The 15,821-nt window shown below is 39.7% G+C and overlaps 1 protein-coding gene across 2 annotated transcripts in view; it reads right to left on the bottom strand.

Annotated features, from left to right (window-relative positions):
* Positions 1 to 1,185: 1,185 nt before the first annotated feature.
* Positions 1,186 to 15,821, bottom strand: part of AMN1 (antagonist of mitotic exit network 1 homolog) — a 76,995-nt gene continuing 62,359 nt past the window's right edge. For both annotated transcript variants that reach the window (XM_068971221.1, XM_068971222.1), the window contains exon 7: positions 1,186 to 2,695. In XM_068971221.1, coding sequence (XP_068827322.1) covers positions 2,622 to 2,695 — 74 coding nt within the window. In that variant the 3' untranslated portion in view covers positions 1,186 to 2,621. The remainder of the gene's footprint in view (positions 2,696 to 15,821) is intronic.

Raw genomic sequence — 15,821 nt, 5'->3', positions numbered from 1 at the left:
GTGTGATGCAACAACACTAAGCCTGAGCTCTAGAGTGCACTTGCTGAAACTACTGAAGCTCAAGTGATAGAGCCTGTGCTCTGCAACAAGAGTAGCCTGAACACTGTATCAGAGTAGCCCACACTCATCACAGCTAGAGAAAAGCCTGCATGCAGCAACAAAGACCCACCACAGCCAAAACCTTAAATAAATAAAAAACCTTTTAACAAATAAATTGTTCACATTTAAACATTTAAAGACATTATTGATATAGTTGGATTAATTTCTACCATCCTTTTAGCTGTTTCCTATTCCTTGCCTTTGCTCTTTCTTTTTTTGTGTTCTACTTTTTCTTCCTTTTCTGATTTTATCTTTTTTGCAGGGTGGGGGCGGGGGGTGGGGCTGCAATGCAAGTCTTGTGGGATCTTAGTTCCTGGACCAGGAATAGAACCCAGGCTCTTGTCAGTGAAAGTGCAGAGTCCTTAGCCACTGGACCACTGGGGAATTCTCCTTTATCTTTTTTTGTTTTTTGGCTGTGCTGGGTCTTTGTTGCTGCTTAGGCTTTCTGAAGTTGTGGTGTGTGGGCTCCTCATTGCCATGACTTCTCTTCTTGTGGAGCATGGGCTCAAGGGTGCATCAGCTTCCATAGTTGCAGCTCTTGGACTCCTGAGCACAGAATCAATAGCTGACGCGCACTGGCTTGTGAGATCTTCCCAGACCAGAGATCAAGCTCGTGTCTCCTGCATGGGCAGGCGGATTCTTTACCACTGAGCCACCAGGGAAGCCCCCTTTTCTGGTGTAACTGAGCATTTTATATGGTTTCATCTCCCCTCCCTTAGGACATCAGTCATATTTATTAAGATTTATTTTACTGGTTGCCCTAGAGTTTGCAGTTTGCAGTGTACATCTACAACTAATACAACTCTACTTTCAAACAATGCTGTACTGCTTCATGATTTTCAGTTTGTTCAGCTTTTATCTTGTGGGGACAGGAGTGATAACTTCCAATCTCTGTACATGTCACAGACCAGAAACTTGAAGTATGGGTATTACTTTTATTTATTTTCTTGTCTATTTATTCAACAAATATTTGGGTGCTTATTATATACCAGACACTGTTCTAGGTACTGGAGATACAGCAGTGAAAAAAGAGAAATAATGTCTGTCTTCATGAAGCTTATATACTAGGGTGGACAGACAGATAATAAATAAAAAATAAGATGTCAGATGGTGAAAGATGGATAGGGGAAAAATAGAGTTCAGAATGACAGGTAAGGGTGACAGTTATAGGTAGGATAGGGATGGGAGACCAGACTTTTAAGCAGGGTGCTGAAAAATAGCTGATACAACCAGGGATATAAAAAAGATCAAGCCACAAGCTGCTTTAGGATGATAAGTCCTTTATAGACCCCAAAAATCTGACACTTTAGATCTTGAAACTAGTTTCTTTAAAAGGGGAAAAGGGTAGTGACTTGGTTAGGTGTTCAATGTTAAATCTTACTGTATTTGTCTTTAGAGAAATTTCATAGATGGAAGAGGCCTTACCCATTTTATACATACACATATGTGTACCACCTTTGCAGTGGCAATACACTATAATGTACACTATACACTACAAACATAGCACATTTATAAAGTAGTTAATAGTAAGGAGAAGAAGTAGAGTTGAATATGTAGACCTGTCCCTCTATGTATGTCCAAGTAATCTACCATACCATTCTTTCCCTGTTATTCACTGTATCACAGTTAAAATAGGAAGACTTTAAGAAGGTCCCACTGACAAAGGCTTTTGGCACAGGGAATATGGTGAATTTGGGGGTAGTTTAAGCATGGTATACTTCAGAGAATTTTGTGATTATAGATAGTAATACATTTCATTTGAAAACTAAGACCTCTGCTGTTTATTTTACAATGTGAAACCAGTAGAGCTTCAGGATACAGCCTCTGTGATGCTATTTCATATTTACTCATTCTTACACATTCTTGAATGCAGTTTTTAAGGAAGAAAGTTTGTGGATGAATAGCATGTATTGGGGGAAAGTAGCCATAAAAATCAATGTAATAAGTGGCTGGGCAAAGGCCTCAGTATCACTCATATGCTAAATGTCTAAGGTATGATATCTGAGATTATGACATTAAACTATTACATTTCTTTGTTTCATTGAAATAATAATTTTTTGTGAAGAATATACAGGCCTGATATTCAGGCTTTGCTTTTTGGCCAGTGGACATTTAAATACTTTGGAAGGCAGTAGCCAGAAAACAGCTGGGAAGGTAACTATGCTTTTACAAATAACTTAGAATTCTCCTATTTATCCACAGTGATAAATATCTCTTATAGCAGCTCAAATATCTAGTTAGGAGAAGGAAATTTCCAGGGTAAACAGGTAACTTAAAACATTCTTATTTAAGAAAAAAAACAATACCCTCCCCCAATATATCAGAGGGCATGCTATAACTGCCATTTCAAGAACACTCACTCACCAATGAACTTATATATAGAAATAAAAGCACTGTTAAAATGTATAAAAGCCAGGTTAACTTCAAAGCATAAATCATACTGTTGGAAAGCCAATCTCTGAGACCATTGTTTCCAGGGAAAGTAGTATGAAGATCATAGATTTGATAAGCTTCAGTGAGCTTCAATACACAGTCCATGTCACTTGCTTTAGTTTGTTCGGGCCTACTAATTGCTCCAAGACTTCTCGTGAATGATCTACAAAAGAAAACAATGACAATATATTAATACACAGTAGTCAACGATATTGAATGTATCCTCATGTGTAAACTGGGGATGATGATTATTACACCTCATAGGGTTAAAAGACTTAGATGATATACAAAGCATAGTATAAACTAAAAATACATTTAATTAATGGTAGCCATCACTGTTATTGGACTTCCCTGCTGGTAGTTCAGATGGCAAAGAATATGGCTGCAATGTAGGAGACCCGGGTTTGATCCCTGGGCTCGGAAGATCTCCTAGAGGAGGGCATGGCAATCTACTCCAGTATTGCTTGAAAAATTCCATGGACAGAGAAGCCTGGTGGGTTACAGTCCGTGGGGTTGCAAAGAGTCAGACGTGACCGAGAGACTAACACAGCTGCAGTAAACATAGTAATACTTTGAAAAAACAGGCATTTCTTATTTTCTCGGTAATCTCATCTTTTTTTTTTTTTTGGCTGTGCTGGGTCTTTATTGTTGCTCAGAGGCTTTCTCTCATTGTGGTGAGTGGGGGCTACTCGTCTTTGCAGTGAGTGAGCTTCTCCTTGTGGTAGCTTCTCACAGGCTCTAGGCACAAGAGCTCAGTAGTTGCAGCTCACAGGGCCTAGAGCATGGGCTCGGTAGTTGTAGTACATGGGCTTAGTTGCTCTGCAGCATCTGGGATCTTCCCTGACCAGGGTTTGAACCATGTCCCCTGCTTTGGCAGCTAGATTCTTATCCACTAGACTGCCAAGGAAGTCCTGTAATTTTATCTTAATTACACCAGAGAGTAACAGGGTTAAACTTTCTCAGGGTCCTGCCAGGAATTAGATGACACACTAAAGTAGCATGTTTGAACAGCGGTTAATGAAGTGACTATTTACAAAGGAGTGATTAAAGAAAGTATGATTAAAGGAAGCCAGCAGGTATGGTAAAACACCTTGGGAACCTGCAAAATGCTGAAAAAAGTTAGGGGAGAGGGTAGTAACTGCTAAGTCACTTCAGTTGTGTCCGACTCTGCGATCTCATAGATGGGAGCTCACCAGGCTCCACCATCCCTAGGATTCTCCAGGCAAGAACACTGGAGTGGGTTGCCATTTCCTTCTCCAATGCATGAAGGTGAAAAGTGAAAGTGAAGTCACTGAGTCGTGCCCAACCCTCAGCGACCCCATGGACTGCAGCCCACCAGGCTCCTCCGTCCATGGGATTTTCCAGGCAAGAGTATTGGAGTGGGGTGCCATTACCTTCTCCAGAGTAGTTACCAGAACAGGACAACTTAACCAACTGTTGAACATGTTCCATGTCATATACTTACAAAACATGATTTTAAATAGATAACTATTATATGAATTCCTTGTAATTTAACCAATGTATATGATAGACATTTAGATGGTTTTCAGTTATCACAATATATAGGAGTGATTTTACAAAGTCAGTTTTATAATATCTTCTAATGTAGAAATACTGCTACAATTTTATCACTTTAAAACTTATTCAGGATAAATGCTGGAGAGGATGTGGAGAAAAGGGAACCTTCTTACACTGTTGGTGGGAATGCAAACTAGTACAGCTACTATGGAGAACAGTGTGGAGATTCCTTATAAAACTGGAAATAGAACTGCCATACGACCCAGCAATCACACAGCTGGGCATACACAATGAGGAAATCAGAATTGAAAGAGACACATTGGGGTCTCCCCAAGAGAACACTGGGGTCAATGTTCATCGCACTACTGTTTAAGAAGTACATCAAGGCTGTATATTGTCACCCTGCTTATTTAACTTATATGCAGAGTACATCATGAGCAACACTGGGCTGGAAGAAGCACAGACTGGAATCAAGATTGCCGGGAGAAATATCAATAACCTCAGATATGCAGATGACACCACCCTTGTGGCAGAAAGTGAAGAGGAGCTAAAAAGCCTCTTGATGAAAGTGAAAGAGGAGAGTGAAAAAGTTGGCTTAAAGCTCAACTAAAAAGCCTCTTGATGAAAGAGAAACAGGAGAGTAAAAAACTTGGCTTAAAGCTCAACATTCAGAAAACGAAGATCATGGCATCCGGTCCCATCACTTCATGGGAAATAGATGGGGAAACAGTGGAAACAGTGTCAGACTTTATTTTTCTGGGCTCCAAAATCACTGCAGATGGTGACTGCAGCCATGAAATTAAGAAAAGTTATGACCAACCTAGATAGCATATTCAAAAGCCCAGACATTACTTTGCCAACTAAGATCCGTCTAGTCAAGGCTATGGTTTTTCCTGTGGTCATGTATGGATGTGAGAGTTGTACTGTGAAGAGGGCTGAGTGCCGAAGAATTGATGCTTTTGAACTGTGGTGTTGGAGAAGACTCTTGAGAGTCCCTTGGATTGCAAGGAGATCCAACCAGTCTATTCTGAAGGAGATCAGCCCTGGGATTTTTTGGAAGGAATGATGCTAAAGCTGAAACTCTAGTACTTTAGCCACCCCATGCGAAGAGGTGACTCATTGGAAAAGACTCTGATGCTGGGAGGGATCAGGGGCAGGAGGAGAAGGGGACGACAGAGGATGAGATGGCTGGATGGCATCACCGACTCGATCGACGTGAGTTTGAGTGAACTCTGGGAGTTGGTGATGGACAGGGAGGCCTGGTGTGCTGCAGTTCATGGGGTCGCAGAGTTGGACACGACTGAGCGACTGAACTGAACTGAACTGAACTACTGTTTACAGTATCTAGGACATGGAAGCAACCTAGATGTCTATTGGCAGACGAATGGATAAGAAAGCTGTGGTATATATACACAATGGAGTATTACTCAGCTATTAAAAAGAACACATTTGAATCAGTTCTAATGAGATGGATGAAACTGGAGCCTATTATACAATGAAGTAAGTCAGAAAGGAAAAGACCAATACAGTATATTAATGCATATATATGGATTTTAGAAAGATGGTAATGATGACCCCATAAGCAAGATAGCAAAAGATACACTGATATAAAGAACAAACTTTTGGACTCTGTGGGAGAAGGCAAGGGTGTGATAATTTGAGATAATAGCATTGAAACATAAATATTACCATATGTGAAATAGATGACCAGTAAGTTCGATGCATGAAATGGCACTCAAAGCCAGTGCACTGGGACAACCCTGAGGGATGGGATTGGGAGGAAGGTGGGAGAGGGGTTCAGGATGGGGGACACATATACACCCATGGCTGATTCATGTCAATGTATGGCAAAAACCACTATCACATTATAGTTAGCCTCCAATTAAAATAAATTAGTTAAGTTATTCAGGAGTTTCGGCCATAAAAAGGAACGAATTTGGTTGGTTCTAGTGAGGTCGATGAACCTAGAGTCTGTAAGTAAGTCAGAAAAACAAATATTGTATATTATCACATATATATGGAATCTAGAAAAATGATACTGATGAACCTATTTGCAGGGCAGCAATAGAGACACGGACATAGAGAACAGACTTGTGGACACAGCAGGGGAAGGAGAAGGTGGGACAAATTGAGAGAGTAGCATTGAAACATACATTGCCATAGCCAGTGGGAATTTGCTGTATGACATAGGTAGTTCAAGCAGTGCTCTGTGACAACCCAGAGGAGTGGGATAGGCTGGGAGGTGTGAGGGAGGCTTAAGAGGGAGGGGACATATGTAAACCTATGGCTGGTTATTGGATGTTTGGCAGAAACCAACAAAACATTGTAAAGCAATTAACAATCTATGTTGTATGTATAACATATCTCTAACCTAGTCTTCTGGAGAAGGAAATGGCAGCCCACTCCAGGACTATTGCCTGGAAAATCTCATGGACAGCAGAGCCTGGTAGGCTACAGTCCATGGGGTCGCAGAGAGTCGGACACGACTGAGCGACTTCACTTTTGCTTTCAACCTAGTCTTAGTGGTTCTCAGACTTAAAGAGACTATGCTAAATCCTTTGAGTGTGTGGATCACAGCAAGCTGTGGAAAATTCTTAAAGAGATGGGAATACCAGACCACCTTACCTGCCTCCTGGGAAACCTGTATGTGGGTCAAGAAGCAGCAGTTAGAATCAGACATGGACCGGTTCAAAATTGGTAAAGGAGTACATCAAGGCTGTATATTGTCACCATGGTTATTTAACTGGGCTGGATGAAGCACAAGCTGGAATCAAGATTGCTGGGAGAAATATCAATAACCTCAGATATGCAGATGACACCACCCTAATGGCAGAAAGCAAAGAGGAACTAAAGAGCCTCTTGATTAAGGTGAAAGAGGAGAGTGAAAAAGCTGGTTTGAAACTTAACACTGGAAAAACTAAGACTATAGTATCTGGTCCCATCACTTCATGGCAAACAGAAGGGGGAAAAATGGAAACAGTGGCTGACTTTATTTTTGGGGGGCTCCAAAATCATTGCAGAAGATGACTACAGCCATGAAATGAAAAGACACTTGCTCCTTGGAAGAAAAGCTGACAAACCTAGACAGCATATTAAAAAGCAGAGACATCACTTTGCTGACAAAGGTCTGTATAGTCAAAGCTATGGTTTTTCCAGTAGTCACGTATGGATGTGAGAGTTGGATCATAAAGAAGAAGGCTGAGTGCTGAAGAACTGATGCTTTTGAACTGTGGTGTTGGAGAAGACTCTTGTGAGTCCCTTAGACTGCAAGGAGATCAAACCAGTCAATCCTAAAGGAAAGCAACCCTGAATACTCATTGGAAGGACACATACTGAAGCTGAAGCTCCAATACTTTGGTCATTTGATGCAAAGAGCCGACTCACTGGAAAAGACCTTGATGCTGTGAAAGATTGAGGGCAGGAGGAGAAGTGGGTAACAGGATGAGATGGTTGGATGGCATCACTGACTCAGTGGACATGAGTTTGAGCAAATTCTTGGAGATAGTGAAGGACAGGGAAGACTGGCATGGTGCAGTCCATGGGGTCGCTGAGTCAGACATGACTAAACAACAGCAACAACAAGGAAAAAAAGAAGGCCCAACATGGTTACTAGATTTTATTTTAAGTAAAACAAAAATAAGTCAAACATTAAGATTTAGTACAAGAAAGAGAACCACAGAGTGTCTGGAAACAAGAAATTATAGTTGTGAAATCAAGGTTTACATTGGCAGCTAATTTTGTTAAGTGCCTAAAAATACAACAAATGGAGTTTTCATTGTTTTAAAAGTATCATTAGTTATTATAGAGGAGGTCTATTATTACAGGAAATTTAGATTAATGGCAGATTTCAAATAGGTTGAAAGTAAAAGGATGGATAAAGACAGCAACTATAACAAAACTATGTATAGAAGTTTATACCTTATCTATAATATGAGAGGGAGGAACACCTTCTAATTTATTCTATGAGGACAGTATTACCTTTACACAAAAGCCAGACAAAGACATTACACACACAGAGAAAAAGAACAACAGGTCAATATTTTTTATGAACATATATTCAAAGATCCTCAATAAGACAAGAGCAAACCAAATCTAGCAACACAGAAAAAGGATTATATGACATGATCAGCTGGGATTTATCTTAGGAATGTAAGGTTAGCGTAACATTTGGGAATTAAATAATGTAGCACACTATTTTCCCCTTCATGGACAGTCTTGTTGTGGTGACAGGACACATTAATTGTCACATTAAAAAATCTGATTAAAATGGCAAATTCATAAAGACAGAAGATAGAACAGAGGTTGCCAGAGGCTGGGGGAAAGGATAATGTGGAGATATTGTTTAAAGGGTAAAGAGTTTCTGTTTGGGATGAGGAAGAAGTTCTGGGGATAGTTAATGGTGATGGCTGCACAATAATATGAATGTACTTAAATCCATTGAGTTCTATCCTAAAAATGGTTAAAATAGTAAATTTTATGTATATTTGCCAATATCAATTTTTTTAAAAAGTAAGATTCATCTAATAATTGATATGTATACCTATGGTAGTAGTTTTCTATCGAAAAGTTGATATTATGTTGGTGTACATATTATTATAATTGATCATATCTTAAAGGAAACTTGAATATATTGAAAATTCATGAAAACTGAGGTGAAAACACATCATATATCTTAGATTGGACAAGGCATCCTATGATATGAATTGGCAAGGTGACAGACAATAAACTCCTTCATGCATCACAGCCTTGTTGTGGGGCAGGGGCTTGCATAACTCACTGAATCTATGAGCCATGCCATGCAGGGCCACCCAAGACAGACGGGTCATACTGAAGATTTCTGACAAAACGTGGTCCACAGAAGGAGGGGTTGGCAACTCACTCCAATATTCTTGCCTGGAGAACCCAATGGACAGTATGAAAAGGCAAAAAGATATGACACCAGAAGATGAGCCCCCCCTAGGTAGGAAGGTGTCCAGTATGCTACTGGGGAAGAGTAGAGGGCAATTACGAATAGCTCCAGAAAGAATGAAGTGGCTGGGTCAAAACAGGAGCAGCACTCACCTGTGGCTGTATCTGGTGGTGAAAGTAAAGTGTGACGATGTAAAAAACAATATTGCATAAGAACCTGGAATGTAAGGTCTATGAATCAAGGTAAATTAGATGTGGACACGAAGGAGATGGCAAGAGTGAACACTGACATCTTAGGAATCAGTGAACTAAAATGGATGGGAATGGGCAAATTTAATTCAGATAACTGTAATGTCTACTACTGTGGGCAAGACTCCCTTAGAAGAAGTGGAGTAGCTCTCACAGTCAATAAAAGAGTCCACAATGCAGTACTTGGGTGTGTCCTCAAAAATGACAGAAAGATCTTGGTTCATTTCCAAGGCAAACCATTCAACATCAAAGTAATCCAAGTCTATGCCCAAACACTGATGCTGAAGAAACCGAAGCTGACTGGTTCTATGAAGACCTACAACACCTTCTAGAACGCCAAGAAAGATGTCTTTTTTATCCTTGGGGACTGAAATACAAAAGTAGGAAGTCAAGAGATACTTGGAGTAACAGGCAAGTTTGGCTTTGGAGTACAAAATGAAGCAGGACAGAAGCTAACAGAGTTTTGTCAAGAAAACACACTGATCATAGCAAACACCCTTTTCCAACAACACAAGATATGACTCTATACATGGACATCACCAGGTGGTCAATACTGAAATCAAATTGATTATGTTCTTTGCAGCCACAGATGGAGAAGCTCTATATAGTCAGTAAAACGAAGACCTGGAGCTGATTGTGGCTCATATCATGAGCTCCTTATTGAAAAATTCAGGCTTAAATTGAAGAAAGTAGGGAAAACCAATAGGCCATTCAGGTATGACCCAAATTGAATCCCTTGTACAGTGAGGTGACAGATAGATTCAAGGGGTTAGATCTGATAGACAGAGTGCCTCAAGAACTATGGACAGAAGTTTGTAAAACTGAACAGGAGGCAGTGACCAAAACCATCCCAAAGGAAAAGAAATCCAAGAAAGCAAAGTGGTTGTTTGAGGAGGCTTTACAAATAGCTGAGGAAAGAAGAGAAGTGAAAGGTAAGGAAGAAAGGGGAAAATATACCCAACTGAATGCAGAATTCCAGAGAATAGCAAGGAAGAATTAAGAAGGCGTTCTTAAATGAATAATGCAAAGAAACAGAGGAAAACAACACAATGAGAAAGACTAGAGATCTCTTCAAGAAAATTGGAGATATTAAGGGAATATTTCATGCAAGGATGGACACAATAAAGGACAGAAATGGTAAGGACCTAACAGAAGAAGAAGAGATTAAGAAGAGGTGGCAAGAATACACAGAAGAACTGTACAAGAAAGGTCTTAAAGACCCAGATAACCACAATGGTGGGGGTACTCAGCTAGAGCCAGACATTCTGGAGCGTGAAGTCAAGTGGGCATTAGGAAGCATTGGAAGTGCCACCCATGGAGCAGATGTGCTGCCTGGGACCCTTTCCCAACTGGGACTCCAGATGTGCTGTGACACGGGACTTTCTAGCACTGTTTAAGTCCGGATGTTGGTCAAAACCCAATTTGGTGATGTACTCACTGCTCTTTCTATTTCTCTTTTCTTTTAATGTTATTATATTGAAAGTAAGGTAGATATTTCTCTAATAAATACCTATTATTTATTTGTATATAATGAGTGGCTTATTTTGTTAACAAATCCTTTGAAACTGAGATGAAAGTGAAAACTTTAGGCAAAACACTAATTGGTGCTGTGAGCAGGATTTGTGAGACAAAATGCCACTCTTTAAGAAAGAAAGAGATTAAGGTTGATGAAGTTTTTATTCCTAGGTGGGAAGATTCATCCTATTGCTCGTTAGCTAGTGAATGGGATGTATTCACTGGATTATGTGAGAATTGGAACCTTAAATTAAAAGCAGGCCAAACCTTCAGAGGGCTTCGCTGGTAGCTCAGCTGGTAAAGAATCCACCTGCAATGCAGGAAACCCTGGTTCAATTCCTGGGTTGGGACAATTGGCTGGAGAAGGGATAGGCTACCCATTCCAGTATTCTTGGGCTTCCCTGTAGCTCAGCTGGTAAAGAATCCACCTGCAATGTGGGAAACCTGCCTTCAATCTCTGGGTTGGGAAGACTCCCTGGAGAAGGGAAAGGCTGCCCACTCCAGTATTCTGGCCTGGAGAATTCCATGGGGTCACAATGAGTTAGACACGACTGAGCAACTTTCACTAGAAAGCATTACTGTTAATATGAACAAAGATAGTGGAAGTGATGGAATTCCAGCTGAATTATTTAAAATCCTAAAAGATGATGCTGTTAAAGAATGCACTCAATATGTCAGCAAGTTTGGAAAAATCAGCAGGGGCCACAGAAACTGGAACAGGTCAGTTTTCATTCCAATATCAAAGAAGGGCAATGCCAAAGAATGTTCAAACTACCATACAATTGCAATCATTTCACATCCTAGCAAGGTTATGCTCTAAATCTGTCAAGCTAGGCTTCAGCACTACATGAACTGAGAATTGTTAGATATACAAGCTGGGTTTAGAAAAGGCAGAGGAACCAGAGATCAAATTGGCAACATTCGTTGGATCATGGAGAAAACAAGGGAATTCCAGAAAAGACATCTACTTCTGCTTCATTGACTATGTTAAAGTCTTTGGTTGTGTGGATCACAACAAACTGTGGAAAATTCTTAAAGACACTGGAATACCAACTCACCTTACCTGCCTCCTTTGAAACCGTATGAGTCAAGAAGCCACAGTTAGAACTGACGTCGAATAATTGGTTAAAAATTGGGAAAGTGGTATGCCAAAGTTGTATATTGTCTCCTTGCTTATTTAACTTCTATGCAAAGTATCTCATGTAAAATGCTGGAATCAAGCTTGCTGGGGGAAATATCAATAACCTCAGATATGCAGATGATACCACTTTAATGTCAGAAAATAAAGAGGAACTATGGTGCCTCTTGATGAACATGAAAGAGGAGAATGAAAAAGTTGGCTTGAAACTCAACACTGAAAAAAACTAAGATCATGGCATCTGATCCTACCACTTCATAGCAAATAGAAGGGGAAAAGTGGAAGCAGTGGCAGATTTTACTTTCTCGAGCTCCAAAATCATTGTGGACAGTGACTGCAGCCATGACATTAAAAGACACTTGCTCTGTGGAAGGAAAGCGATGACAAACCTAGACAGCATATTAAAAACCAGAGACTTCACTTTGCCAACAAAGGTCCATACAGTCAAAGCTATGGTTTTTCCAGGAGTCATGTACAGATGTGAGAGGTGGACCATAAAAAAGGCTGATCTCCAAAGAATTGATGCTTTCGAACTGTGGCTCTGGAGAAGACTCTTGAGAGTCTCTTGGACTGCAAGGAGATCAAACCAGTCATTCCTGAACAAAATCAACCTTGAATGGGAAGGACTGATGCTAAAGCTGAAGCTCCAATACTTTGGCCACCTGATGGGAAAAGCCAACTCACTAGAAAAAACCCTGATGCTGGGAAAGATTGAAGGCAGGAGTAGAAGAGGGTGAGAGAGGATGAGATGGTTGGATGGCATCACCAACTCAATGGACATGAATCTGAGCAAACTCTGGGAGACAGTGAAAGACAGGGAAGCCTGGCATGCTACAGTCCATGGGGTTGCAAAGAGTTGGACATGACTGAGTGACTGAAAAACAACAACATGTATGGTTGTGAGAGTTGGACCATAAAGAGAGCTGATTGCCGAAGATTTGTTGCTTTCAAATTGTGGTGCTAGAGAAGACTCCTGAGAGTCCCTTGGACAGCAAGAGAGATCAAACCAGTCAATCCTATAGGAAATCAATCCTGAATATTCATTGGAAGGATTGAGGCTGAAGCCAAAGCTCCAATACTCTGGCCACATGATAGGAGGAGCTGACCCACTGGAAAAGATCCTGATGTTGGGACAGATTGAGGGTGAGAGGACAAGGGGATGACAGAGGACCAGATGGTTTGATGTCATCACCAACTCAATGGACATGAATTTGAGTAAACTCCGGGAGATAGTGAAGGACAGGGAATTTGGTGTGCTGCAGTCCATGGCATGGCAAAGAGTTGGACATGACTTAGCAACTGAACAACAATGATTGCATTGGGCTGACCTGGGTAACTCAGGATCATCTTCCTATTGTAAGGTCAGTATATTTGTAGGTTCTAACCATCAGAACATGGACGTTTTTGGGTGGGGACATTATTTTGCTTATGGCTATACCATCTTAATAGAATAAAGGATAAAAACGACATGATCATTATAAAAGACACAGAAAAGACATTTGATAAAATCCAACATTCATGATAAAAAACATTTAGCATATTAGAAACAGAAAGGAACTTCTTCAACCTGATAAAGGGCATCTATGAAAAAGCTGCCACTAATGTCATCCTTCCTGGTGAGAGACTAACTACTTTCCCCCTAAGATCAGGAACAAATACAAGGATTTCTGCTTTTGTCATTTCTATACTACTGTGCACTGGAGGTTCTAACCATGGAAATTATGGAAGAAAAAGAAAAACCATTCATGTTGGAAAGGAAAAAGTAAAACTTTTTTTTTAAAACTGTAGTTACATAATACAGTTTATAGAATTTTCTAAGGAATCTACTAAAAATTAGAATTAATAAATCAGTTCAGAAACGTTGCAGTGCATAAGATCAATATACAAAAATAAATTTATTTCTATGCAATGAACAATCCAAAAATTGAAAGTAGCTCTTTGTTCCTTTCATGTTTGACCATTTCTGTTCCCCTCTAATCGTAAAAGAACTAATTATAGAAATGAAATCAGTAAGCAATTGAAATGAACACCTGACTTATGTTCTCCTGAGTGCCACTGTGGTTTGTCTAACCTGTTGATTCTTTTGCTGGATAGAAAAGAATAACAGGCAAATTTGGTCTTGGAGTACAGAATGAAGCAGGGGAAAGGCTACTAGAGTTCTGCCAAGAGAACGTACTGGTTGTAGCAAATACCCTCTTCCAACAACACAAGAGAAGACTCTCCTTCATTATTATTATATTATTTTGGCCATACCAGGCGGCTTGCAGGATCTTAGTTCTCTCAGCAGGGATCAAACCCAGGCCCTCAGCAGTGAAAGCATGGAGTCCTAACCTCTGGAATGCCAGGGAATTTCTCCAAGCTCTCTGATTAAAGCACTTTCTTTTCTAATGACACTTGTCTCTTGAATTACTGGCATGTGAGAGGCAAGCAGCCAAATCTGGGTTTGGTTAAAAAACGAAATTAAGAAAATATTTCATTTATATTACCATCAAAAAGAATACTTAGGAATAAGTTTAACAAAATAAGTGAAAACTTACACTCTGAAAACTACAAAAGACTGTTGAAAGAAATGAAAGTAGGTCTAATAAATGGGAAGATGTCCATTTATTCAAAGATCAGAATAAATGATTCATGGATCATTATCCATTTTTTCATAGATCAGAAGTTTTCGTTAAGATGGCAGTACTCCCCAAACTGATCTACAGATTCAATACCATCCTTAGCAAAATGCCACCTAATTTTTAAAAAAGAAATTGACAAAACAATCCTAGTATTTACACAGGAATTTAAGGGAATCAGAACAGTCAATACGGTTTTGAAAAAGAACCGTATTTGGGAAACATATACTTACTGATATACTTTAGTTGGTGTTTCTAAGACTATTTTGGCATTTTTACTAATTATGAATTTATTATCAAATATATGTAAATATTTAACTTCTGATTATATATGTGTGCCATTCTTCTGTAGGAATCTATTATTACACACACACATATATATATATATATATATAGGAAAACACTTTTCCCTCTAGCTCTGAGTATACAGTGTATATTAATGTAATTACAAATTCTGATGCTAGAGGGCAGTTGTCTCGTTGTGTCTGACTCTTTGCAACCCTATGGACTATAGCATGCCAGACTTCCCTGTCCCTCACCATCTCCTGGAGTCTGCCCAAGTTCATGTCCATTGCATTGTGATGACATCCAGCCATCTCATCCTCTGATTCCCCCATCTCTTTCTGCCCTCTGTCTTTTCCAGATTTACATTACTCAGTCTAATCAGGCAGCTTTTCCTCATAAATATATAGAGTACTTAGGGCAGGGAGTCAATAGTAGGAATATTTAATGCCTGTAAGTTTCTTATGCTATAGGGAGAAACTGTGGCATCTCTAAGTATTTCATGATCTCTTGCCAGAATATTTTGTAGAAACTGTGGAAGAGGAAAAAAATTCTTTACCCTTCTGAGCTCTTGGCTGAGATCCCCTTGTAACCAAAGATGAATTAACAAAAGAAAAACAAACAGAAGTTTATCAACAAGAATACTTCATGTATATATGGGAGATAATCAGGAAAAATGAGTAAATTCCTTGAGATGGCCCAAGTTACCACCATTTTTAGCTAAAGACAATTGAGAGATGTTGGGATTGTTGGGAAACTGGTTATGGAAAGTTACCAGTAAAAGTACAATTAACAAGGGTAATGAAACCAAACTCTGCCAGGCCCTCCTAGGTGTAAGCGCCTCCATGTCTCCCACTTCTTATTTATAGAAAAGCCTTGTGGCTACTAGGCCTTCACTGAGTTCCAAAGAACAGACTTAAACAGTTAATGATTAGAGAAATAGAAAATGCAGAAACAAAGAAAGCAATCAAGCAAGAAAAGTAATAATAGCTTGAACAATAGAGTCACAGGACTCCTAGTTCCTCCTGAAGGGATACAGATAACAATCTGATGTATATCTT

The sequence above is a fragment of the Capricornis sumatraensis genome, chromosome 4 (assembly GCF_032405125.1).
Source record: "Capricornis sumatraensis isolate serow.1 chromosome 4, serow.2, whole genome shotgun sequence".
NCBI lineage: Eukaryota > Metazoa > Chordata > Mammalia > Artiodactyla > Bovidae > Capricornis > Capricornis sumatraensis.
The sequence above is the reverse complement of the archived record's forward strand: the minus strand, read 5'-3'. Positions and strand labels throughout refer to the sequence as shown.